At 42.4% G+C, this 26972-nt stretch overlaps 1 protein-coding gene across 5 annotated transcripts in view; it reads left to right on the forward strand.

Annotated features, from left to right (window-relative positions):
- Positions 1–26972, forward strand: part of ARIH2 (ariadne RBR E3 ubiquitin protein ligase 2) — a 36747-nt gene that overhangs the window by 4328 nt on the left and 5447 nt on the right. For 4 of the 5 annotated variants that reach the window (XM_038148807.1, XM_038148806.1, XM_038148805.1 and 1 more), the window contains 11 exons: positions 12550–12617; positions 14320–14383; positions 19020–19167; positions 19684–19805; positions 20719–20828; positions 21644–21761; positions 23241–23291; positions 23392–23413; positions 24911–25062; positions 26135–26278; positions 26633–26701. In XM_038148807.1, the coding sequence (XP_038004735.1) occupies positions 12550–12617; positions 14320–14383; positions 19020–19167; positions 19684–19805; positions 20719–20828; positions 21644–21761; positions 23241–23291; positions 23392–23413; positions 24911–25062; positions 26135–26278; positions 26633–26701 (1068 nt within the window). Of the gene's footprint in view, positions 1–141; positions 10044–12549; positions 12618–14319; positions 14384–19019; positions 19168–19683; positions 19806–20718; positions 20829–21643; positions 21762–23240; positions 23292–23391; positions 23414–24910; positions 25063–26134; positions 26279–26632; positions 26702–26972 lie in introns of those variants that run through there. The other variant, XM_038148808.1, reaches the window with a different exon arrangement.

Below are 26972 nucleotides of genomic sequence, written 5' to 3' on the forward strand. Positions count from 1 at the left end.
GTTGGAGGAGCATTACCGAAGGCCCCTTGTTCAAAACTGACTCAAAGGTTTACAGTTGTTACATACTGGGGCCTGATAAGTCTTCCTTACTGAATGTTGATTCTTTTTTTTTTACAGAGCTGAGCTTCATGACCAAAATGCCTGAGTTATAACTCTGCATTAATACAATGCAAAGTGGGTATATAAAAAAGAAACAAATCAAACCATAGGTGGTGCAGTTTGGTGCACCTGTGTTTGAGAACATAACTGACAAATAGGAAGACATGCTAAAACTCTGTAATTCTAACAAAAACACTTTTCTTGGTTGGTTCTGAGAGAATAATCATGGACTTCCGAAGACAGATCAGCTGTCATGCCAGTTCTTAACCCTAATGCTGCAGTGACAGCAGTTGAAGTACAATGAGCTTGCCACCTCTTGGGTTGCTTAATTCATCACAGAAAAATCACACTCATGGTCAGCTCCATGGAATTATGCTCAATAGGACTTTTGTGATGTCTTCTTTCTCTTTTTGTAACTGATTGCTGTAGTGTCAGTCAGAAGAGGAGGCAGGCTAGAGGAAAGCAGAGTTTTCTAAGCTCTAGATGTGGACATTGGTTGAAATAACTGCTGCATCTACTTTGTAATGAACCAGGTCTTCTAGTGCTTGCTCTTGTCTGGAAGAGCCCCTGAAAGCAGGACAGGTGATGACTGCAGCATGTTAAAAAAAACGTGCTGGGTTGGTTTTGATTCCAATTCATTCTGTCTGAATCAAATCTAATTTTAAAAATGGGAGGGATCTCTTGATCTTCATTTGCACATCAATGTCCAGTAGAAAGAGTATAACCATAAAGCCTGAGGACTGTGAACCATAAACAACAGGTTTTAAAAGATACCCATAATTTGGTGATTTTGCCATGTTGTGCTCGTGCCCAGCATTTACCACCTCAGAAAATGTACTTTTTGTTGCTCTTAAACTTGTCTCTGTAATTACTTCAAAATGTGCATCCTGAGCTCTGAATGACTGCAGTTCCCTACAGATTGTCAGAAACTGGAGGCAACAGAAAAGTACAAATGAGAGTAGTTGGTCAGCACTTCTGATCCAGCTGCCAGTTGCTTTTGGTTCTTACCAATTAAGGTATAGAATGGCTTTTCTGTATCTTATTTTCTGCCTTCAAACAGAACACTCTCCTAAAAGGTGATCCCTGCCATATTGTTCTCTTGAATTAAATTACAGAAAGCAATACTTTTAGTCCTTAAAATCCAGTGTTAAAATAAAATTTTCAGGAGTTCCGAAGGTCTCATTGAGCATATATTATGGTTGCCCAGACTATACCAACCTGCTAGCTCAAATCTCATCCCAAATAGTACCCAAGGAGAGAAAATCTAGATTTCTTTTATATCAAAAATAGGCCTGCATATTTACTGTTAAAATTAAGTGCTGCACACTTTGGTTTGTGCCTAAGAAGATGAAGTTGAATTTGAGTAGCAGTTTGGAATGATGTGATCTTGTAAGCCACACACTCAGGCTTTAGCCCTTGAAGTGCCACATTAACTCTCTTTTCTCCAGCAACTGTAGTCCCACAGTTGCACTTTTATTGGATATCTCTTGTGTATCTGCAGCATTTGCTTTTTGCTTCCTGGCATACTTGCTTACAATTCTTCAACTTCCCTGTCTTACTTCCCCTCTCTCACCCACCAAGGAAACTTGTGATTTTTTTTAGTTTTGAGACAAAATGGAATAGAAAGGATTAGTATGGAATTAGCAAGCATAGAGAAGAAAGAAATGGAATGGAGCATGCTGGACTATTGATCATCATTATTTTCAATGGACTTAATGGATATGAGTAAACAGGGGTAGACTTTTTAAAAAATTGTATTAACTTCTTTTCTATTAATTTGCTTGAGCTGTAAAAACTGCTTTTTCTTTTTAAAACTGCCTTTCACAATGTCTCAGCTTTCCTTGGATAGTGATGATTGTTCTTCTGGAGCATCTAGTTAATTTTGATTCATCTCCTTTACTCCTGTATGACAGATACTGATTACATGGTGCTTTTTCAGCATTAGCCTGTATTTAAGGCAGAGTGGTTGCCCCAACAGGGAAGGCTAAAGGTAAATTAAAGATTATCTTCAGGAGGTACAATGTTGAAGCCAATGGATGAGTATTTGAGTGATTTACTATCACAGACTAATAGATTAACACAATTCCCTAAAGGAAATAAAAAATAAATGCAATGAATGGGCTTAAAGCTGAGTTGGAATGTTCTACCACTGTCTGATCTCATGAGGTGATCCACTTTCTGAAGGTTAAACTCCAGGACACGTACATGGGTATTGAGTGGCTTTTTTCTTTGTGACATATTGTCGACACACTTTAAAGACCAGAAACAGAATTTTAGAGTTTACATCTTCATGTTTGCTATCTGTGCTGTTAGTGGCTAATAACAGTTTAAATAGATAGTATTTGTTTTTCAGACTGTTTTGCTCAGCTATTTCAGAGTGATTGTTAAATTCCTGGTTTATTTTAAAGTGTTGTAGTGAAAGGTGGTCTTTGGATACCTTCTTGGCTGTTTGCATTCCCCATGACTTATAGCTGACCTTGTTCACATTCTTGCTGAAGGCACTGAACTGAGCAAACCTTGCACTGGCTGGTTAATGTCAGGTCAGGTGTGAACACCCTGCACTTGTTTAGAAGTTTTCATGCACTGAAAGAGAATCTCTCTTAAACAAAATGCTTGTGTTTTGTTTACCTCAGTTAGAAACAGCACTCAGTTAAAATCTGAAGTCTGATAAAAGAAAATGACCCTGCATGTAGCTAAAGGTATGTCCTTGTATCTCTTACTGTTGTAGGAAACTTTTGCCTCAAATTCTTCTGACTTGCTTTTTGTCAGGTGGGGAAATCTGAATAGAAACACTGGTGCAAACGAGGCAGCAGTAGACTAAGCCAGCTGTGCTGTGTGACAGGCCTGCAGCTACATTCGTGGTTATTCCAGAACCATAGAGAAGCTAGAGAGATTTAATACTTGTTACTCTGAGAGTTTCTCCTTAATTTTGGTTTTAGTAAGAACTGTGAGTTCATTGGTGTTCAAGGAAAAGAAGAGGAAATCTTTGCTCCTTGGTTAGTGCTGTTAATATGAAGATCTAAGGAAAATTCTGTTAATACCCTTACTAAAATTAGGACAGGCTATCTCTGTTGAAACATACCAGAAGAAAATCTTGAATGAATACCCAAAACCGTGCTTCTCCGACCAAAAGGCCTGTGAATTGAAGCAGGTCACTTTTAATTCCTCAAAAGGTCACTTGCCCACAGTCAACACTTGCAAAGGACAATGCTCTCAAAAGCAGAGTGGCCTGTATTGCCTGCAGACCAGCAAGTGAATTCACAACACTTCTTTTTAAGAACTAAATATAATTATAAGATACAGTATCTTTCAAAAATAATGAATTAAAATGGTATAGTAGTAACTGTGCATTCGAGATAACTCTGTCAGTTGTCATTGAGTGATTGTGGGTCCTGGAGTGGCTTATCAGTACATGCAAACAGTGTGATACTGAGCAGTTGTGCAAACAAAGCTGAGCCTGTCACTGGCAAGCAGTAAAGTGTATGATGATGTCATATTGCTTTTATTTGTTGATGCTTCCTGGCTCTGCTGAGGGTCTCCATACATGTGTGGAGTATCTGTAATGTTTCAAATAACTGGCAATGGTTTCTCTGTTTCAGTGATGAGGTGGATTTTTCTAGCGTTACTTTGTTTTAATAAACCACTAGATAAAACAATTGCAATTAGAATTTATGAAAAAAAGTTTACCTTGACCTCAGGTGTTAGCTGATTGTCAGTCATGAGGAATCTGTGACCTATCTGTGATCTTTTCCTTTCTGCTAACAAGGGAAGATAGTCATGTGGTCCTACAGGCAATTGGAGCTGATGTCTTTCCACTAAAACCAAAGGAATTGTAAGGCTGAAGAACTCACACTTTTCACTTCACTAATTTGAGTGATCTGCTAATATTTCTCAGAGAGCAAAAAACTTACTTCCTCTGCTTCCTGAAATTACAGTTTGTGATGTGGGTTTCTTTAGCTCTGTCCCTTGAAGAGTAAATCTTGGTAGATGCAAAAAGTATTTGATATCATGACATAATTCTGTTAATCTATGTCATCTCTACTGATCTTTCAGAGACAAACCAGTTTTTCATGTGTTCTGGCTCAGCATACTGATGTTGCATCTTTTCATGGAGCTAGATAAGTTTTTACCCGTGAAAACACAGCCCTCTGAGGCTGCTCCACACATTCCAATTGCCCTGACCCAGAGCAGTTGGTTCGTAGAGCTGCTTGGTGAGAGCTGGCAGAGCTCCTTTGCAAATACCATCTCCAGCACCCCAGGGTCATGTGCATGGGACTGGCAGCCCTCCCTGAAGGAGCCCGTTCCCTGCGAGCACAAAGGGTCTGTGAAGAGCCATGTGTCAGGACCCCGCTCTGTGTGTGTGTGCCCTGCTGTTCAAACCATGGCCCAGAGTGTGCTGGGGGTGCTGCTCATCTGAACCAACCTGCAGTGCCATCCTTTCAATGCCACGATGACTTCATGGAACTTTCTGCAGTGTCAAATGGCGCTGTTAAAGCCTCACTGTGCCTGGGTACCTCAGGTGCAGGAGAGGGACTAAAGGCTCTTAATGTATTAAAATGCATGTACATAAGAGCAGTGTTTCAAAAATTTATGTTCGAAGTTTAAGTCCATAAGCGCCCACATTGGTAAGCATTAGTAAGCAGTAAATATTTAAATATAATTTTTTATAAATGGCAGAACCTGATAGGCAAATTTGACTTTTTCACAGAACCCCTGTGGTGCTGTTTGGCAAAGATAACACGTTGTTTCAAAGTATCCATAAACCCCCAGATTAGTCAGGACGTGCAGGTTTATATATATAAAAATATATAAATAATATTAAATTATAATATTTATTAAAATATTATTAATCACAAATAATATAAATAGATATAAAATATAAATAAGAAATACTGTGTTCTGTATTTTAACACCAAGCCAACATCATGTGGGACATCCAGTCTGAAGCTGTAACCCTTAGGAGCACTCATGTTTGAGTGTCCTTTACCTTGTCCTTCACCCATTTTTTGTTCCTGAACAGAAAGATCCTGGAAGTTCTGCAATGCAAAAGTTGTGGTTTTGCCTACACATTCACAGTGCCTGTCCTTCAGTAGTATCAAGAGGACATGAGTGTATCGAACTTCAGTGTGACTGTCTTCAGTATGTTTTGTTTTGGCTCATAAAAATATTTTGGTTTTTTAAAAGTGTATTAGATTTTTTTAAAGTTCCAGTCCGCAGAATAAGAGAAGTGGCTGGAGAGCCCAGACCTTGCAACCTTGTGACACTTCCCTGGAGTCATTTGAGGAGAGAAAACAATATTGTTACTTATTGCCTAGGAATGCTGAAATTCTCAACTCGACTGAAAAAATGAGCACAAATGTGGAGGGTGATTATAGCCCACACATTTCTTTGTGATTCACACCTTAAGTGTGTCTTACAGCCAGTATGACTCTGCAGTGAGGGGAATAATCTGTTCGTAGCTGTTGATGAGCGTGGTCTTGGTGGGAGGTAGGGGCAGAACGCGAGTCAATAAAAATGCCAAAACAATCTTCCAGTAACTGTTTCATGTTGCAAGCTTACAGCTGGACATCGTGATTACAGGAGCAGCATGAAGCAGCTGAACACTTTGCCAAATTTGTGCTGTGCCTGTTAAGGATGGTGTGGCAGAAAGGAGCTGTTGTGCACTGTGAAACACTGTTGTGCAAAGCAGATGTTCCTCCTCTTCATCTTTGTATAACAAAAGTAAAATGCCCTTAGAGCTGGGGTTGTTGAGTGAAGGACTGTGTTATTTGGGGCTGAGCAGGGATTACTCACTGCAAAGTTACCTAAGCCCTGCTCCACTGTGGCTGTGTGCACACACCAGTGCTCCCAGTTTGGAGTTGGCTGCCCAGTGTTCTGAGCCACTGGTTACAATTATGTGGGTTCAGGTTATTACCAGACCTTTGCTTCTGCCCTGTGCACCTTCTGAATCCTCCTCTGTCAACCAGAAGGAATTGTCCACTCGCGCTGTGCTTTGCTGGGCGAGCAGCTGGGCAGGGGCTGTGTTGCTGGCTGTTGGCAGCATTCGGGGAGCACAGTGCAGCACTGGTGCTCTCACACTGTGTTGCTTTGGGAGGAATAACTGCAGGGAGGACAGCTGGGGAGTCTCATGTCAATCTTATATCTGTGTGCTGCCTTACAGCTTTCATGCTGCATTTCTTTCGCTCTAAATCTTTCAAAGAAGGGATCTCATAGCTGTTTTGTAATAATGCCTTCTGGCATACCAGCTTGCTTAAATGTTTCTGTTCTTTTAATATTTATTTCTGAATTTCCTCAGGAAGAATAGCCTAACAGCTTGAGAAATACGTATGTTGAGATTTCCTAGCTGAGTCCTACTGATCCTGTTTGTTGGCAGCTGCAGCTGAAATTGTTGCTGTCCTTGTGTAGGAGAGCAGATGGATTAAAGCCATGTGTAAATGTGGGCAAAGATCTGGAATTTAACCCCAGATCCCCTTTCTTCAGTACGTGGCCAACTAGGTTATGCACTGACAGCTTCACCACAGTGGTGTAACACCAGCAGTGTTTGTCATCCCCAAACTGCAGTCTGCCTCCTAAATATGCTTCTAATCTTGCAGACTGGCACCAGGTCTCTGCATGCCAGAAGGTGAGTGACAGGGTACAGATTAAAACCCTGTGATGAAGCAGAGCTTATGAAGTGCTGTTTGACAAAACCTTTCCATGATATTGAGAGTGCAGCTACAGTCTCTTAAATGGCATTTCATACCTGCTGCAGCCTGCAGTCTGGAATCAGGAGAGGGCCTGAAATGTCAGACAAATCATAATCTACCCTCTGTGTGAAACCTAAAGGTGGAAGGCTTTTTCTCACCTTCTAAAAATAATTTGACTAAACTCAAGAAAAAAGGAAATACAGTTATATATGTTTTTGTTTTAAGACTGTCTGGTTTTCCTGTTGGAAGAAATTAATTAGAGTTCAATTTTAAAAGCAATATTCTTATGCTCAGAATGTAATAGATATGAAGGATTTTGCTACAAGACTGAACACTTGGGTTGTTTATGGCAGGTGATGCGAGTCCTCATGAGTTTTCTACTAGGATTGCATACAGGAAGTAATTTCCTATATTATATATAGGAAGTCTGCTTTCAAGAGGTAAATCAAAAGACGAAGTATGGTCCAAAAAAAAGCTTTAGGTTGCCCTTGCTTAATTCTTGATACTGCTGCAGTTTTCTGAAAAACCCTCCAGTAAAAACAGGGCAGTCACATAATTTTTCCACTGGGGCATGGAGGGAGTCAGATCTACTTTCCACAAGAAAAACAAGTATAAAATGAATTTTTTTCCATTTGTGGGTTACTTTCCTTACCTCAGCATACTGAAGTAAAGCATGTCTGAAGGGATTTTTTTCTTCAGTGAAATTACTCAATACAAATTATGGTTTCTTTCTAAGGTGTTGCTTTACTGCCAGCTCAGCTCAGTCTCTGTTCTGCCATAGTTTCTTACCAACAGAAACAATTTTAGAGGCTTTTGCTCTGTGTGCCTTTCCTGTTGTAAAGAATTTTAGTGTGTTTATAGAGGTTTGGATGCAACACACAAACCAGTATCTTTTGAAGTTCATCCTTTCATTGTGGAACTAACAAAAACTATTTGTGGGTTAAAACAAATGCTTCTCAAGATTAATGCTATTTGTTTAAATCTATTTGTATAAAAACCTTTGATTAGGGAAAAGAAAAGAAATGGAAGCTACATTTCTTTATGCCAGATTTGTGTTCTTCTTGGGCAGACATTTCAGTGCAATCCTGATCTAACAGGAATTGTCAGCTTGGTGCAAAGCCGTGGGATGTCAGCTCCAACCAGACCCTATCATCTCCAACTCATTCTGAACTGAATCTTTTCAAGAATCGTGTGATGTTTTAAATTCCTGATACCATATCTCTGCAAAAATGAGGGTTGAAATGCACCTCCAAAAAATAGGCCTTCTCTTTGAGAAAAATGAACTCATGAGATATGCATGTGATACAAATATGCTTGAGCAATTTCTGTAGAATATAAGCTCTACAAAAGGTGGTGTCTTTTTTAGCTTTTAGGAAACATTTCTGTCTGAATTTGCAATTGTCAAGGTGGCATGGTTGAAAAGATTTTCTGCTGTAAAGAGATGAAACATCAGCTCTCTAAACACCTTGGCTTATCTAAGGAAGCAAGTTGAGACAATTGTTTTAGAGCCCTCTGAACACAGCAAGGGACCTGCAGAAATTCTTTGCAAACTCTTTTGATATTGTCTCACCCTAAAGAGTGCCAGACTCTCTTTCACACTTCAGAAGTGTGAGAATTTTGCTTATCTTGGAGACTAAAGAACCTAGCAGATAAATTGAGATGGAAATAATAATGAAAAAAAATACTGTGTACTCTTCCAGAAAATGGATACATTTGTGTTTGATGCAGTGGCATTACAATTTTGTTCCACTTTCAGAATCTGATTTTGTTCAGCACTGTGTAAAATATTCAGACATTTTTTACAACCTCTGTAGAGTCCTTTCCTTATGCAGAACAGCTTCCTCATGGCACCCTTGCTCTGCACATGGGTGCTGTTCCCCTTTTCCACTGCACTGATCAACATTTGGTGCCATTCCTGGCAATCAGCAGCCCTCCATAAGTCAGAGTTAAACTGGTGGAGGTTTGGAAGAGGGTTTGGAGGTAATAAAGTTCCTGTTTTAAAATAAAGCTGGAAATGGCAGATTGGATGAGATTCTGTCTGTTCAGTTTTACTACCACATCATGGAGAAAGAAGTCTGGTCTTTGGTCAGAAATTTTCCAGGTCCAGATTTGGACTGGGCTTATCTTTGATATTAACGTTCTAAGCTAGTGGTGGAGAAATGAGAATGAGGAAAAGAAAAAAAAATAGCATTGACTATTGCTTTCAGCTTCTAAACTTTAATGAATTTAATCCCAGATAGAGGAGTTTGGGAGAAGTCAGGCTATACAGAAGCACTGGCATAATTGATGGGTTGCAAGCAAATACTGAAATCGTGCAACATATAGAATATGCATTCCCTTTGCACTGGGGTCTGTAGAAGTGTTTCACTGAAAGAAGCTGCTGCCAGCAAGACACCAAGTGGGCTGTGTTACTGCCTTTTTTGGTTCTTAGGATTCTGAAATGGGAACAGGAAAGTTTAAACAAAGCAGACAATTTATCAGAGGCGTAATTTTTTTTTTTAATATGTTTTGTGCCTGAGACAAAGCATTACTGTTGCTGAGATCTTGTGGCACCCAGTGACTGATAGGGGACTGAATCAGTGCTCTTTCTGAAGTGCTTTGTAAGTTTGAGATACTTCATTGGGTGAAACTTCTGCCTGTCAGGGAAATGCTTCATTGGACAGTGTGCCAGCAGTGTCAGCTTCTGTGCGTTGCTTCTTCAGTACTGAAAGATAATGAATATGTACACATGGACCAAACTTCTGAGTGCAATGGTATTTTTCTGTGCTCAGCATGTTTTTGCTCTTGCTTACAAAGAAATACTTCAGCTGCTCTGGGGTGTTATTGTGGAAGAACTGGCTGACTTGGTACAATCATTCAGTCATTGTGAGTATGCAGTCATTGAAGAGAGGCTGGGGAGTGCAGCTAATCAATAGAAGCAGGCTTTTGTTAAACATTTGTTTTTCTTCTCGTGCTTGTTTTCTGGAATCTCCTCAGTAGTGTTGGCCCCTGATGGTATTTACATTTGTAAATTCTTCTGAGTTCCCAGCCTTGCTGTCGGTGAGCAGGACATAGCATGTGGTGAGACTCCACTCTGCAGGCACAGCCCCAGCATCAACAGCTGTTTGCTCCTCTCTTATCCCTCTTCCTTACAGTCTGAATGTTACCTGTCTTTAATCTGTAAGAACTGGTACTTCTGTGCTAAGGAGACTGCATTTGTTGCTGCAACTGTCTGACTCTGGGACTTCTGTTTTGCAAGATCACATGCGCTCCGATCAGGTAGTATCAAAAATTTTTCTGCTTCAGGGCTTTTATGAAAGTGGTCTAATGTCATGGATCAGGCTTTATGAATTGAAAATTTCTATTTCTTGTATTCTTGTGTGCTTTTATGATGAAAGTACTAAAATTAGCACTACAGCTGATCCAGTCAGTGTTTGTAGTTGGAGTTAAATAGGAATAGTCACAGAAGCTTTGTTACTCTTCTAGATCTGTTAGTCTGGAATCCTTCTGGAGCATTAATTGCACAATGTGCCTGACTTATAATTTAGCTCAAAAGCATTTGATTGTGTTAGGATAGTTTGTTAGATTTCAGAAATGTCTGCTGGTATTTGTCATTCTCTTTCCATACATTTTCAGTCTTGAATGTACTTGACTCCTCCTCAGGGAACAAGTTACTCCATTGAATTGGGATGCTGCAACAAATTCTATACCTCAGGCTCTGAAAATCCAACTGAAAAATACTCATTTTCCTATGTTACAAATCAACTTCCCATTTAAGTCCAGCAGTTTGTTTTCTTCTGTCAGTTCTTCCTTACTGCTACTGAGAAATAGTTTCATTACTACTAAAGAATGATTCATTAGCATGTGGTTTGCATTTGTAGGAAGCCAGTCTTGTAGAGACCACATTCCTGGTGCTTATTTGTTTTACAGACTCAAATGCAGATGTTTTCCTTGTACAGACAAGTCAGAGGTGTCTGTCTGGGTCTGCCAGGCTGGGGGCTTAAGATAACAACCCATCCTAGGCTGGCAGTGTCACTTCATCCATGCAGACTGTGTGTGTTGGCAGCAGCAGCCCTGTGTGCCACGCTCCATCTAGTCACAGGCTTCTGTGCTGGGAGGGAGGGCAATGCTGCCTGGCAGCCTTTCTTTTCAGAGGGTCACATCACATTGCTGCTAAAGTTGAGGAAGGTGACGTGCCAGATCTTGCACTGCATGAGCTAATGCTTTGGTTCTCCTAGAAAAAGGGTTATTTGTATATTGAAAATTGCTCTTTTGTTAGAGGGATTTCATAGTGACCAGCAAAGTGGGCACATCAGAATGTAGAGATTGATAAGAATCAGTTAAACACCACATCTGCTTTGTGTGTTGGTGTTGCCCTGATTTAATTCACTGACCCAACTGTCCAGCACTGAAAAATGCCAGTGCAGGATCAGGGCAGTATCATGTGGCAGCAGTAGGTCAGTTGTGTTGTGAAACTGCACCTCTTGAGCAGGCTTGACTTAGGAGAGTAATGAATATGCTGCTTCTAGGTGTGCAGAGCCTGACTGTTTTTGTAGGAGTGACCATTGCTTGTTTTTCCTTCCAGGATTGTGTTGGTGTGCTGTCTGTACTTCATCACATGCTGTGATTCACCTGTAGCAGGGTTCAAGAGGGCTTGTGGCATTTCAGCCCATGATTGGGACTGACAGCTTCTCTAGGAGGAAAAAAAACAACTTTTCCTGCAGCTAGAACAGAAGGAGCTGTTTTCTGTGGGCAAAGTAGAGGGATGCCTTGGTGACAGCTCATCTTGGAGTGTGGGAGGCAGAGCCCTTTGGTCTCAGAGGGTGTTTGAATGCAGAAGTGCAGACACTGAACTTGCCCAGGTGCTTCCTAGCACAAATAGCAGTGAGGAGACAGGCATTGTCAGCCCTCCGAATTCCCCTGGAAAGGGTCTGTTGTTTGGAGGACACCTGCTTTGTTTGAACTCTAGGACCTGAAGGTGTTGAGAAGCAGGGTGAAGGTCTATCAGCTCAGCAGATGTCTGTCATCTTGGTGGGTAGGAGTCTTTTTGTGCAAGCAGAGAAGTCTATTTTCTTCTGAAATAAACTAATACATAAAATGAAGGAGAACTTGTTTGCTTGTACCCTTGTAGCATGACTTTAAATGTCATGTTGCATACTCTGATGGTGCTCAGGCTAGCACGGATTGTGCTAGTGTTTGCCAAGAGTCCACGTAATGCCAGCAGCTCTGCATGGAAACAGCCCTGTCACTGTAGTTTTCTATCTTCCTCTCCACTCCAGACTGTAACTTTCTTCTCCACAGTGAAGGGCTGGCAAAATGTTTTGTATTTTCCCCATACCCTTTGCTGTCACAGTTTGCCTGCATTTGCAGCCTGTTGCTGCTTCTCCACCTCAGTAAGGGATTTTTGTCTGCCCTGAGGTTCCTCTTTTGCATTTTTGGTGAGGACCCTGATTGCAGTCTACTGTGGCCCTCTGGAGTGGTGATGACAGTCAGGACTGGACGTGGGGCTTCCATGAGCAGTTAAGATAACCCAGTGCATTCTTGATTCCTTCCTCTCTGTGCTATTGTAACAAAGTACGTGAGTTAGTTTTTGGTACACCCATGCTTCATTTCAGATTTTGTATTGCAGATGTGAGCATCATGCCTAGCAATTTAATGTGAATTGATTATCACTGGGATATTGTACTGAGATTGTACAGTTTTTATATGAAAATCATACTCCTAAGCAGAGGTGTGGCTTCAAAATGTGCAAAGTTTGACCTTTTTTCTTTTATTTTCCACCTAGGTATCACATGCTGTTGCAAAGCTAGTATTAGTTAGTTTCCACTGGCAAATCTCAGAGATTTTGGAAAGGTAAGTATCTCATCTCATCTGTGCTTAGTGCTTTCCCCCCTGGCTTTGCAGAAATGCTCAGGGTGCTCCATAGGTATTTTTGGCAAGTGTCTCTGGACCTGGAAGCAGGACACACAGTCCATTTTAGGGAGCAGAGGAAAGCTACTGATTTTTTGAGGCTACACTGCCTGTAAGAAATTTTTAAGCAGGGAGAGGGTAGTAGTGGTGAATGTCTTTCAGTTTAGGAATTATTGTCATGTTAGGAACCCTCTAGATAATAGCAGATTGAGAGTGCTGCATCTATATTTATTTAATAGACCTTAAGATAACATGTGTTCTGCTTTGAACACAGGAGCCATAAATCATAAAGGAGCACTGACCCTATACTACTGTAGTCTTTAGTAGTACATTCACACTGAAGTTTTTGTTCCTTTTGACCTTAAGTGATGTTCTTTCCCAAGCTGGCCAGCATTTGGGGAGCAGGAGAGGATAAAGTGAGAGAACTGAGCACTGCAGCTCCCTTGTTTGGGCAGTGTCACTGTAACAGCCTTCCAGCTGATTTCAAAAAGAGGGTTTGGGCTTTTTTTTATTATTATTTAATTATTTTATTTATATTCTGAACCATATGCAGGAAGTGCATTGGGAGGCACTGCTGGCTGTAGCCCCACCACAGAATACTGGCTCAGAACTGAACATTGTCTGAAAATAGAGAGCATATCAGCTTGACTCATTCTGCCCAGACATTTTTTGCCCTGTAGCCAGCAACTTTACCCAAAGAATGTATGGAAAATGCATGCTGTCTATGCGTGCTGTCTGTGGATGCTGTTGCCTCCTTGGTTACCCTGTATCCTGTGAAAGCTTTTCTCTGGGTTTAAGGAGGGTGAGATTCCTGCATAGCAGCTCTGGGTGATCCTGCAGGTTAACTAATGAGACTTAAACAAGAGGAAATTTGGGGGAGGGTTTACTCCTAAAGTGATGAATTTGCAAATTGTTCTCCTGTTGATCTAGTCCTCAAACTTCTCTCTTGGTAAAAAATGAAATTGTCAAAAAAAACCCTCACTAGTACAACTAAGAAGTGCTGGTGAGGAGGGAGGACTTGCAGCAAGGCCACAACAGTGATGCTGCTGTTTCTGAATCAGTGAGATATAAACATTAATCTACAAAGGAAATCACAAACAGCAAAATATGTTTAATTCTATGGCTGCTGATAGACAGCTTCATATGCCTAAAGGGTGATAATCTGTCACAGAGTAATGACTTAAATAGACAATAGTCTGGAGTTAAAGTGAGACTTAACCAGGACGGCTTAATTTTACAGAGGAATAGGAGACAGTCTGGAGCCTCACTGCTGTGTGTTATTGTGGACAGTGGCTTAGGACTACTCCAGGAGTATGGATGGAAAATCTTAGCTTAAAAATAATTTTTCAGGGGAGAGAGATAGTTGTAGAAAAATATTCATCAAGATATTATATAAGGGAAATGTTAATACATTCCCAGGAGAAGTAGTATTCCTGGTTCTGAATAAACTCTTGTAAAGTTTTGTTGATGGAAGCTCAGCTCTCTGTATGAAAGAGCCTCACACAGGAGACATTTCCACTTTCCTTGTTGAAACCTACCCTACTATTTGTGCAGAGACAACTGTTTATTCAGGCAAGAAGGATCAATTTAACGATGCAAAATGTGTTCAGAACTTGATTTGATCATTCTTCAATTGCCTTTTCAGGCACAAGTCTAATGCTGCCCAGTTGCTAGTAGAAGCTCGAGTTCAGCCCACCTCATCCAAACATGTAAGTATGCGAACCATCCCGTCTGTTCCCTTGGCAGACACCTCTGACCCCCCTCCTGGGGGATTGCATTACTAATGGCATCCCGTGTCCAATGTTAACCCTTTGCAAACTCTGGTCTGACACCCTGATTCACTGCTGGGTTTACTTCTGAAATGAGAATGCATTCAAGAGGTCTCTAATATTTAAATAGCAGCTTTGCTGTTGGCTTGCAGGTAGTGTTCAAGAATTACTTTCTTCAAGAAAATTAGGATCATTTTTTTGGCACAAGTGATGGCAGACAATGGAAGGAACAGAGTGCATGGGCTTGGCTGCCTTTTCCAATTCTGTAGAAAGACACTGAAAGGAAATTCTGGCTGCACAGAGTGAGCAGAGCGTGTCTGTCTGGAACAGATTTTTTAGATTTTTTTGTCTTATCTTTTACCTTTTTTATCTGTTTGCACTGCTCAGCTCAGAGATGCTTAAGCTAAATCTCCCAGTGAGTTGTGTTGCTGCTGAGTCAGTTAGTGCTGATATTTGAACCAACAACTTGTTTTTCATAGCCAGGGCTATGCAGATCTTCAGATACTTACCCCCCTTTAAATAGAAACTTCCTGTTGGATGCTTATGGATTTCATTCACGGTGGGTGTCTTGGTACAATGAAGAATTACCCTGGGAACACATTGCCACGTGTCAGATTATGAGTGATAAAATACTACATCTGGGAAGCACTCAGGGTTGTGGGGGAGAGGAGATCTTAAAAGTCTGATTTGGCATCTGAGCTCTCTTGTAACTAGCAGATAGTGAAAAAGCTAAGCTGACAGAAGTGTAAACTTCATGGGCTCAAATTATCTGCCTAAAGTCCAGAAAAACAATCTTTCTAATTTGACATACCTGCAAATTAGTCTGTGTAGTTCAAGATTTATCCAAATCTTGTATCAGCTGTCACTTGATTATTCCCCCTGCAATGGGCCATTTCAACCTCCTTGGCAGGCAAGGTGAAGACCACCAGCACATCATTTCAGTCAGGGTCCTGGGTTTGGAGCGAACACTTCCCCAATTTTTATTTACAATAACTTTATATTTTGCTCCAAGGAGGTAGGAAGTGGTAGAGGAATCTTTTTTGCCCGATGTAGCAACCCAAAACAATGCTTGAAGCAAACTTCTATACATACTGCAAAACTGAAACAAAACATTACACATGTAAACATGACAAAACTACTGAGACAAAATGCTTGCAAACAATCGATGCAGTGAAGAACAGTGTAACTCTTCAGGCCTGTTGCCACTTCATCTTCTCATGAAATACCTGTAAGAGGAGAGAGAAAAGAAAACCCAGTCCCACTTGGACTGGTTTTAAAAAGAAAGAACTCTCCATCTGGTGTTAATTTTGTGTTCTCTGCCATGAGCATCTGTGGCTACCCATGGGATCCCTGAGCTTTGCCCTTTGTTCAGCAGTCTGACTCTTCATTTGCAACAAATCCTACCTGTCTGCCACAGGTTACCAGCTGCCCCCATGTAAGAGCAGGTCCTGCTTGCAGTCCACCCCCACAAGCAGCTCTAAGCAATTGAGTTGCCTAAAGCTTCAATGAGTCAGGTAGTCCTTTAATCAGGGGGGTTTATTCTCTGGCTCAGCAAACAACAGCATGAGAGAAGACTGAGAGGTTGCAAGACCCCTCTCGTGTAGGCAAGCAGCCTATTGCACACTCTTGGTCAGATTACCCAGTGCTGGAGTGGGGGTAGAGATGGGTTCTCCCCTCTCCAAGGGGTCTAAACCTCCTGCCCAGTGGGCTGTCCTTTGGGTCAGAGACCAGGGCTCTCTGCCATTATGCATTGTGAAGGACACTCTGGGACCCCAGGGTCCTTGTGTTTCATCCTCCAACAGCTTTATGCTGTCTCCCCCATCAGTGAAATCCTCCACACATACTGTTGCAGTTTCCTTTGCATGCCTGCTGTATTTTTCTTGCAGCTGAGCCAGCTCAGTTGCAGAATAAGGCATTTGTTTAGTTGTTGCAGTGGGTGCTGCCTCCTCACACTCCATCTCATAAACAGCATCAGTCTTTATAAGTGGGCAGAGTGTAGGGAGAGGTTGGGGGTCTGGCTTTGCTGTATCAAGCTCCTCCCAAGGATCAAGGCAAGTGACATCATTGTCAGTAAGGTCCTCCTCTTAAGTGAGTCTGGAAAGCCTCACCTCATTCTCAAATCCTCCCCCTTCAAGCAGGCAATCTGCAAATGTAATTCTCTTTCTCTTACAAGGGATTAATTAGTTAAATATGGAAGTTTTCTGTTAGTCTCTTTTCAGCCTTTAACTCATTATGTGTTTTCTGCTGGGCACTGTGTTCTGCCTCCAAGGTCACCTGCAGTGTTTTATCCAATTCAGTCAAAGACCCTTCACCACCTTATCTCATTGCTTACCTCTGTCCTTATCTCTTTGAGCAGCTATTAAAGCAGCTCCCAAAAGTGTGCAGACTATGATTTGCCCTTACTAATTTTTTTTCTTCTTTTTTTGCTAAATACTGTATTTTTTGACACAAGACCAGCCAGAGAATGCCAGTTTTCCTCATTCCAGCTCTATCCATTCAAAGCTGGACAAGCTTTATAATCCTTCAGCAAGTCTAGCTGAAGGTAGCAGTTGAGATTGCACTTTTCCCAGGTTACCACCATCTCTCTGCTGGAAAATTTGGCTTTGACTGTATAACAATTCTCCTTTTTCCAGCACTCTGTATGTTGTCCCAATAGAAAATAGCTCCTCACCACGCTAAAAGGCTCCCTGCTCACTGCACCTGAAAAATTGTCACACCCTGAGCTCTCTCAATGAGTGTTTGAGAGGGGCTTAGGTACTTTGATGCCCCTGGGCAGAGTGCAGGAGAAGACAACAAACTTCTCAGGAGGTCGAATAGCAAACTTTTACTTACAAACTTTGGACCGTAAAGGACTTGGCAAATATTAAAGCAACATCCAGTTAAAGTAAGGCAAGGCACTGAGTTAGTGAACTCTAATCCATCCAGATTTCAAGAAAAGGAAGGTGGGAGAAGAAAGAAAAAAGAGAGAGAGAGAGAGATAATAGTCACCCCCTTGGATCCAATCAATCTTAGCTGCTGCAAGGTCCAAGGCAGTGGGACTCAGTTTAGTTTGCACCCTGTTGTTATGGCCTTTTATCTGTTCTGGGTGGGGCTTTCAGCCTTCCAGTGGCTTGGTCCACTTTGGGTCTGGACCAGAGGCTCCAGGCTCCAGTGGCTGGGATATGGAGCAGTGACCACTCCACCTTCACAGAACTTGTTCTGCCCCCACCCAAACACACACTTTAGTTGTTTTGAGCTATTCATAATTTCTCCAGTCTCCCACAAACTGTGATTTTATTTTAGGAAGAAAGATGATACGGTTTAAAGGTTAACTTAAACTTGATTTGCTAGGCAATTCATTACAGTCTGTGTGTGCCAGAGCAAGGTGCTCTGTGCTTCAGCTTGTAATGCAGAATGATTCTGGGGACACATGCTCATAATGAGTGTCTGTAGAGGGACTGATGCAGGAGGGAGAAGCTGCGGTGGTGAGCTCAGGGAGGCAGTTGAGAGGGTTTGAGGTAGCACATGAGCTCTTCAGGCTGAGCAGCTGATCCAGGCAATCAGTGCAATTAGGACTCAGTGAATCTCGTTCTGGTCTGTCTGTAAGTGAGGCCACTTAGAATAAATTTGCATTATTTCCTCTTTGATGTGGCCCTGCCATGAATCAAGCTCTGTCAGTCAGCAGCGGATCATGGTGCTGCTGCTCCGCGTCTCCAGCACACAGAGGTCAGCCTGGAAGCTGATGGCAGGCTTACTCCAGCTTCTCCACGAACAGCAAAGTGGCTTCTCTGTGAAAGGAAAAACTGGAACATAAACTGCAGCTGACAGCTTTGTAGAGCCTTGGTTTTGATGATGCTGGGCTAGACCTAGTTCTGCAGGTCCCAGGGGTGAGTGGAGATGTGTTGAAGGCTGGATCTATTGTCCAGGGATCGGCTCTGCACTACATAGGGGGAAACCAGACTACTTTCAGTGGTTTGGTGAGGCAATAGCGGTTCTGTCTGATTTGAAACAAACCCTCTTAATCCTTTTCAGCTGAAGGGATGATTCCTGTTTTGCCAAATGTAGCATAGGCAGAAGATAGAGATGGGAGGTGATAGTTTGTGAATTCCCTTTCCTCTCTGTATAAACACTCTACAATTATGTCTTCCATTACCCTAAATTACTGTCTGGTAAAAGGGCATTGCTAAGTCTGTTTGCAGTGACAGCTGCTCTCCAGAGCCTGTGGAGATAGTCTGGCCCAGCTAACGAAGGATATCAGTAAATCCAGGGAAGGACTAACGCAAAGATGTATTTCAAACAAGGCAAGAGTAAGAACCAGAAAAGTAAAGGGGAGTTCTGGGCAGCACTAGAGGAGAGGCAGAAACTCTTCAGTGACTGTCAGCTTGTGGTCTGTGAGATCAGAGGTTCTTGAGAAGGACTCACTGTTTGGGGCAGTGCAGCACCTAAGCACCCCAGCTGCTCATGAACCTGTTCTGGCCTGGACCTCCGTGGAGACCATTGTCACAGTGAGGGTGATGCAGGTGTGTGTGGATGAGCTGAAAATGCTCTGGGAGGTCTGGGATGCTTTCACTGCACTGCTGATTTGTCTCTCCCCCAGGCAATGGTACATTCCTCCCACCACTGCGCGGTGTGCATGCAGTTTGTCCGGAAGGAGAACTTGCTCTCCCTGGCTTGTCAGCACCAGTTCTGTCGCAGCTGCTGGGAGCAGCACTGTACAGTGCTCGTCAAGGATGGGGTTGGAGTCGGTGAGTTCAGGCTGGATGTGGTGCTGGGTCTGTATTTGCCCCACTGGCCATTCTGATGAGTCAAGAGTATGACTGTAACAAGTTAAAAACTGCAAATCTGTTGAATAGAATTTGCATCTGTGATGATGTACTGTTGCAAAGCCCCTGGAGTGCTTGTGGATGCAAACATCTGTTCCCTTTGTCTTGGGGAGGATCCAGTAGCTGCCAGAGTTGCTTTGGGCTTTTCCAAGCCTGTCTTTCATGTTGGCATGGCAGTAACATGTAATTTTCTAATTTAAGTATCTGACCTTGTGAATACTGGTTAAAGCACTCACTGGTCCTGGATGCACATGTGCCCTGTCATTTTTTGGTGAAGACAGTTGGGCTTCAGCTTTTCAGCAGCCCTGGTTTGTTTCACAGTTGTATCCCTCTTGCCACAACAACAGATGGCACTGAGGAAACTGTGCTGAGTGCTCTCTGTGCATTCACCCCTTAGTATAAGCTGCACTGTTCTAAGATGCTGCTTTTTCTTCTCAGGGGTGTCCTGCATGGCTCAGGACTGTCTACTCCGGACACCAGAAGACTTTGTGTTTCCATTGCTGCCTAGTGAAGAGCTGAAAGACAAATACAGGCGCTACCTCTTCAGGGACTACGTGGAGGTAGTAGATTTTTTCAGTTTTAAAATACCCTGGGTCAAATCACCAATGACTTGCAGAAATTTTGTTTGAAGTGTCTTGCATTTTTGATTAGAACTGCAGTAGCTGCAGCAAAATTGTCCTCAATAGGCATGATGTGGCTGCTTCTGTAGGACAGCCTTGTTGACAAAATGCTCTAGCAGGTTGCCAAAGTAAATTCTGCTGTAAGGTCATCCACTAACTCCTTGGCTGGGGCTTCAGAATTCTCAAAGTGTTGCAGCTGAGAATTTCAAAACTTCAATCTGATTATTCTAGTCCTTCTTGTTCTTACATAAATATTTTTAGGCTCGTAAAAATAAGTCCCTCAACTTAGGGCAGTCCAGCTGAATTGGCTTGCTCGATTACATTTTATGTGAGCTTTCTTGAAATTGAAGCAAGAGGTGTTAAGGTTAAATATGCAGGAGTATTCTGATAACTGGGAACAGACAGGGAACACTAAAAAAGCAGCAAAGCAATATGAAAGCATGGTGTCACCTCTTCTCAATAAGAAACCCTTTGGGAAGAAATGGCCACCACAGGAGAGCAGCTGAATAGCTTTTGGGAGATAAGGAGAAGATGGGGAAAGAGCTCAAATGGAGTAAAATAGTTTGTTCAGTGTTATTGTGGGGTTTTGTTTGTTGTGCTGACTTAGTTTGTAACTGTCCATTTGAATTCCCTGTTCTAGAGAAGCTGTAAGTAACTAACAAACCTCTTCCATACTAGGAAATGCAGGATCTGCTCTGATAGCCAAGACCTGGTGACACTTTGCACTCCTTTCTTGATGGGAAATAACTGCTTTTGAGGATAGGAATGTTTTTGAGGCTAGGAATGGTTAAAGTTGAACAGATAATGGTCTCTTGCACCCACTGCTGATCTTACTCCCTTGTTGTGTCCCCAGAGCCATTACCAGCTGCAGCTGTGTCCTGGTGCAGATTGCCCTATGGTCATACAGGTACAAGAGCCAAAAGCCCGGCGAGTGCAGTGCAATCGATGCAATGAGGTCTTCTGGTAAGCAACAGAGAAGGTTACAGATCACAGGGAAAGTGTGTGCTGTCCTCAGAGCCAATACTTTTGCTTGCCAACAGTTTTGGTGTGTAGAAGTATCTGAAATGCTTTGCTAGAGTTGCTTGTAATTTGAGTTAGCCTGAGTAATTGGACACTTGTGATCTGACTTCTTCAGGTGGTCAGACGTCCTCTTGCTGCCTTAACTCCTGGGAACTTGGGTGTTCTGACAGCCAGGGAACACAGCCTGAGTAACCAAGGGGTTACAAATCTACCATTCCCACATTTTGGCTAGGTTAAAAATTTTCCTCAGAGACAGTGATTGATATAGATTCTGGTAGTAAACATGGAGTCCTTCTTGCTATCTGCTGGTATTGAGTTTTTGAGTTTATTAAAAACATTTGACTCCCAGTTTAGAGACCCAGCTTTCTGGTATCTCCGTGCAAGTAGCCCAGGGTATAAGCAGGTGTTGTCAAGTCATGCTAATACAGGTGCCTAGTATCTGCCACTGGAGTCAGGCTACTTGTAAGTGACTGATCTACCCCAGAACTCTGCAGTCATGTTAGAGGAGACATAGGTGGGCTCTAGGAAGGGACAAGTCAGCCCTCAGACATGTCAGGCCTGGGTTCACTTCCATCCTCACTCTGGCTTTTACACAAGAATGGGGAATTTGAGTTCAGTTTTCGTCTTCACACTCTACTAATACACAAGAACGTTTCCATCCCTTACTGGGCCCCCAGATTTTGGTCAGGAAAACCTCAATCCTTGAGTCATTTCCGTAGAAATTGATATTTTTTTCTTTTTTTCTCCCCCCTTTCAAGCTTTAAGTGTCGGCAGATGTACCACGCACCCACAGACTGCGCTACCATTCGGAAATGGCTCACCAAGTGTGCAGATGACTCTGAAACAGCCAACTACATCAGTGCTCACACTAAAGATGTAAGGACAGGCACCTGCATGCTATTTCTTGTCCTCTAGCCCTGCCTGGAAATCAGGATATAATTCTATACACACGTAGCATTGTGTTCTTTTTTGCAGACTACAAATCCTTACAGCTCCCTAGGGACTGTCAAGAAGCTTCTGTCAGAAGCTACTGTCATATGTGAGCTAATTACATCCCTATGGCAGTGGTACAACTCAACTGAATGCCTTGGGAAAGCTTTGTGTGGGAGGCTCAGCTGCCCTCCTGCAGTAAGGACCTGGTGGTCCTTATTCCAGACCTGGTGTGGATGTCTTTGACTGCCAAGTGTGCTGTCTTCCCACAGGCAAAAGAACTGTGGGTACTTTGAAACTATCAGTGGAGATGTATTTAAAATGGAAGGAGAGGCTGTCATAAGTGCAAAGTCAGTACCAAATAAGGCACCAGTGTGTTTAAGCCTACAAAACTTTGTGCAGTACTGTGAGCTGGAGGGTGAGGGAAAAAGTTTTGATCTGGCAAGGACTGCAAAATGGAGTAGTTGAAGTCTCTAAATTAGACATTGGAGTACTTCTAGTAGGTTTAGACCAAGACAAAGAAATAGTATTACATACTGTGCACACTAGCTTACCTACTGTAGAATTGTTGTATAAATATACTATCTTTATCCTCTAAAGTAGCCATCTGAGATTGGAACTTTTAATGTCTTTTGGGCATTTTGTGGCCTGACTTCAAAACAGTTCTTGGCTATATTTGTGCTACCATGGCCAGTGGCAATTGTGACAGTGGTGATTAGCTGCAAGCTTCAGTTATATTAGGAAAGGGGGTACTTACATGGACCCTTCCTTCTCTGGAGAAGGTGTCAGCATGTGATGGTATTGTTTCTGCTATGCTTTTTTGTAGAGTTTTTATTTTATTGAGCACTGTCCTGGCATACATTTTTCCTGACATGAAAATTTATACCAATTAGCAAAACTCACTTCCTTTTTACCTATGCAGCCCAAAAAATATATCTGGACACTCCAGGGTATCTGCAGAGTGGGGGTATGTTCCTGTGGTTAGGCAGATTCTCTCCAAGTAGCTGAGATGTCATTTGTTAGGGTGTGCTGAAGGCAGAATATAGTGACAATTATCTGCAGCCAAAGTAGCTGTGATGCACTGTCATACATGAACTAATCATGTCCCTGTGTCTGAGTAACTGCAGTGGTAACTCAGCAAGACCTTCAGTTTTACATGGCGTCACAACAGTAAATTTTTCTTGAGCAAACAGTCCAGTGCTGCAGTGCAACCTCCTGACTTTGCCTTTCTGCCATCTTTTAAGTGGAGCTGTGAGGAGCTGGTGGGAAGCAGGGTATAAATGCTGATATTCTCACGTGAGAATATTTCTCATACGTGAATGCATATTTTTGAGAAAAAAAGGCAGAGAGGAATAATCACACAAGTGCTGTCATTCTTCAGAAGGCTGCTAGAGTTGGATCTAACAATTGTGTCTGTTTTCTCAGTGTCCCAAGTGCAATATCTGTATTGAAAAGAACGGAGGCTGCAATCACATGGTGAGTAATTCCCTGAACACGTCAAACCTCCCTTGTTCTAAGTGGAATTTTTTTCCCACACTTTCTGCTAACCAAATGCCTCTTGTCTCTTCTTTTTCAGCAATGTTCCAAATGCAAGCATGGTAAGTTGGGCTTGGAAGCTGTTTTCTCTGCAATGTTTGTCAGTGATGATGATCCCTTCTCTTTTATTTTGTGATATTAAGACAAATTGTGAACACAGGCTGAAATATTTTCTCCCTAGTAAAAGCTGAACAGGATATTAATTACAGATTTCAGTGTGATAGCTTTTTTTCCCCACTGGCTGTGATCTCAGCTGAGTTCTGCAGTGCTGGTTTGGATTTTGCCCCTGACATGTCTATTGGATAGACAAGTCTCTAGAATATTAACAGTGGAATCCATCTCACAGGAGAGCTTTCCATATAATTGTATTTTTAATCAGCTGAAAATATTGTCAAACATAGCCATTTACTCAGATCAGCTTAAGTCCTTCTGCTTAGTGATGGAAATAATGAGCTTCAACTCAGATGAAACTGCAGGAGCTGTGAATTGTTATATGGAGCAGCAGATGTTGAACTTCTCAGTCCACTCCTGTGCAATTAGCAGCCTGAGTGTCTTTGGCCCATTGTGTGGCCCTACAAAATGACAGCCTGTTCTTGCACTTACCTTTTCATGGCAGAATTAATTTCTGTTGCCTTGGAGTGAGGTGAGGTAGTTTTATTCAGCCCTCTGAGTTAAGTGTACCACTAGAAACCATTGTAATATCAGAACCTTATTGGGAAGGTGATTAAAGATGACTGTCCTCTCATTTCCTTCGCTTTGGGGTTCTCAGCAGCCCTGGATGTGCTTTGATGGAGCTCTGTGACAAGGGGGAGCAGGCAAGTGCCAAGATACCATAGTGACTTAGCACTCAAGAAGGCTGATGAACTTGGGAATTACAGTTTTCAGTCTCATTATCATAAGTAACACAGAAGGGATTCTTACTGTAGCAACTCAGTCTCCATCTTTTTCCTTCGCAGCAGAACACTCACAGCATCACTCTGAAATCAGAAAATTGCCATGTTTATCTATTTTTATTGTTGCTCTCTTTACTCTGCCTTCTTCCTATTTCAGCTGCTTCTAACTCGAAGTGTCATAAGCCACTGACATCTGACGTTACCTGGGTTGGTCCCTCCTGGAGAGAACTGAGGGCAGGCTTTCTTTTGCATTACTTAGTTCACTTTTGGATCCAATTGTTTGTGTTTTATTCAGACTGAGGTTTGCATGGGGCAGTGTGCCCGTGGTGGGGAGGGTGCAACTCACAAAAGAAACTGGCAGCCTCTTCTCTAACCCAGAGTGACAGTATGTGCAGGGTGCAAGTGCAGTTCTGCCCAGTGGTTTTGGTGTACAGGATGCAGAACTTCAAGATTTATTTTCTGTAAGGCTGTGCAATTAAAATCTTCAAGACAGGCTGGTATTTTTGGCTCACTGTTGAGTTCTGTTTTGCAAGATGATACAAAACGTGTGTGTTTCTTGGCTTAGCAGAAATATCTGAACACAGATGGGCTCTGTCTCCTGGAGCTTTTCTTTCTCAGAGGTTTTTTTTCTGTGCATCACAGTGGGTTTTTTGCTGTTTTCTGCAGACTTCTGCTGGATGTGTCTGGGAGACTGGAAGACTCACGGCAGCGAGTACTACGAATGCAGTCGGTACAAAGAGAATCCTGATATTGTAAACCAGAGTCAGCAAGCACAGGCCAGGGAGGCCCTTAAGAAGTACTTGTTCTATTTTGAGAGGGTAGGAGACATCTCCTTGGCCAGAGCTGCTGTAGCCTTTTAATGCTCCCTGCCTGGTGCAAAGGTCATTGCCAGCAATCTCCGTGCAAGAAACTGCCCAAAGAGAATCTGTGCAGAATTTTCAGGCCCTGTTGTTTTTCACTCAAAATCCTGCCCTGAAAGTCCCATCCAAACTGGTGATGTCATACCCAAAGCAATTAGTATTCACTCCTATATTCCCTTGTGCTAAAGAAAATCAGTATTATCTGTGTGCCACTGTACTGTGTACCTGCAGGCTGAGTGCTGCTGCAGTAGATAGATATTGCTCCAATCATTTCCTTTCAGGACCGGGGAACTTATGTTCCTTGCAGTACATCTTTATACAGATAAAAACAAAATAAATTTTACCATATTCAAAGCTCCATTGGCTGTAGCAAAGTTTTTACTAAAATTTCATGTAATCACATTTTTAAAAGTTGCTATCAGAGCATGTCTGTCCACACAGCAGGCTCCATGCACCTGGCCATGCAGAGCAACTCCACAGCAGTATCTCTAGAAGAGAATGTGGTAGATGTTAAATACTGCTGTGTTTCAGTTTCCCCATTAAAATGAGTTTATTCTTCACAGCATGAGCCAAGTCCTGTCATAAAATAAATGCCTTCATTCCTGGCTCTCCAGACCAACAAGCTTTGGGAAATAGCCATGTTTACAATGTGCAAATGGATACTGGAGTTCACTGAGCCCATGTCAAATGTTAATTTAATCTCTTGACCTTCCTATAGAAATCCTTTAAGTAGAGGAATCACCATGACTTTCCCCCTTGTTAGACACAAGGTCACTGTGTGACCAGAGGGCATTCCCACTCGGAGGAGCTGGGTTTGCTCCCTGTTCTTGCTGCTGTCAGTCTGTTGTCTGCAGCCTCTGCCACTTGCTACTGGAGGTGCTGCCTTGCCATTCTTTCCCACAGCATGTCTTGCCTTGCTGGACTCCTGCCCCACTCCAGTTTCTGCTTGCTAGAGCTTGTGCTTTTACAGCAGTAGTACTCTGTTCTCATGCTGGTTTTTTTCCTTTCCCTGTCTCGCCACCTCTTGCAGTGGGAGAATCACAATAAAAGCCTACAGCTGGAGGCACAGACATACCAACGAATCCAAGAGAAAATCCAAGAAAGAGTTATGAACAACTTGGGAACATGGATAGATTGGCAATATCTACAGAATGCTGCAAAACTACTTGCAAAGGTGAGTAATTGCCTCTTGTTTGGCGCAGTGAAGAGAATACATTCCAGAATACTAAATTCATAACACCAAGTGAGGAAGGAAATTTAAGAGTTGTGTTTATGTGGGATAGTACTTCTGGTGTAGGACATGAACAAACCAAAAATCATCTAGAAGTGACCTCTGTGAAGTCATACTCCACAATACACAGACCTGCACAACTTCTTCCAAGGAAGGTGTAGGATATTCTATCAGGAAGTCTCCAGTTGTCAGGAGGTAGCTTCTTAGCCTGTAGTGGTTGCATAAATATGACTGTGCTGACTTCCAAGACTGAGACTCCTGTCTTTTTCTCTCTCTCTTCCTCCCACTCTTGGATAGTGTCGTTACACCCTGCAGTACACATATCCATATGCCTACTACATGGAGTCTGGTCCCAGAAAGAAGCTGGTAAGATGTTCTGCTCTTTTTTTGCTGATAACTTTTTGGGGTATAGCTGGCAGCATGCTGGGCTGAATTCCAGAGGTGGGCAGTGTCTGAAATATTAGTCCTGAGTTTGAGGTAAGGACAGGATAAACAGGTGGGTTTGCACCTTTCTTCTTCACTTCAAGTCGACCAGCAGCTCTGTCCTCTTATACATTACATTATTTTCCCAGGGGACTTCACTGCACTTTCACTAACAAGCCATTTATCCAGAATGTTTTGAGGCTGGAAGTGTGCA

The sequence above is a fragment of the Motacilla alba genome, chromosome 12, assembly GCF_015832195.1.
Source record: "Motacilla alba alba isolate MOTALB_02 chromosome 12, Motacilla_alba_V1.0_pri, whole genome shotgun sequence".
NCBI classification, from domain to species: Eukaryota; Metazoa; Chordata; class Aves; order Passeriformes; family Motacillidae; genus Motacilla; species Motacilla alba.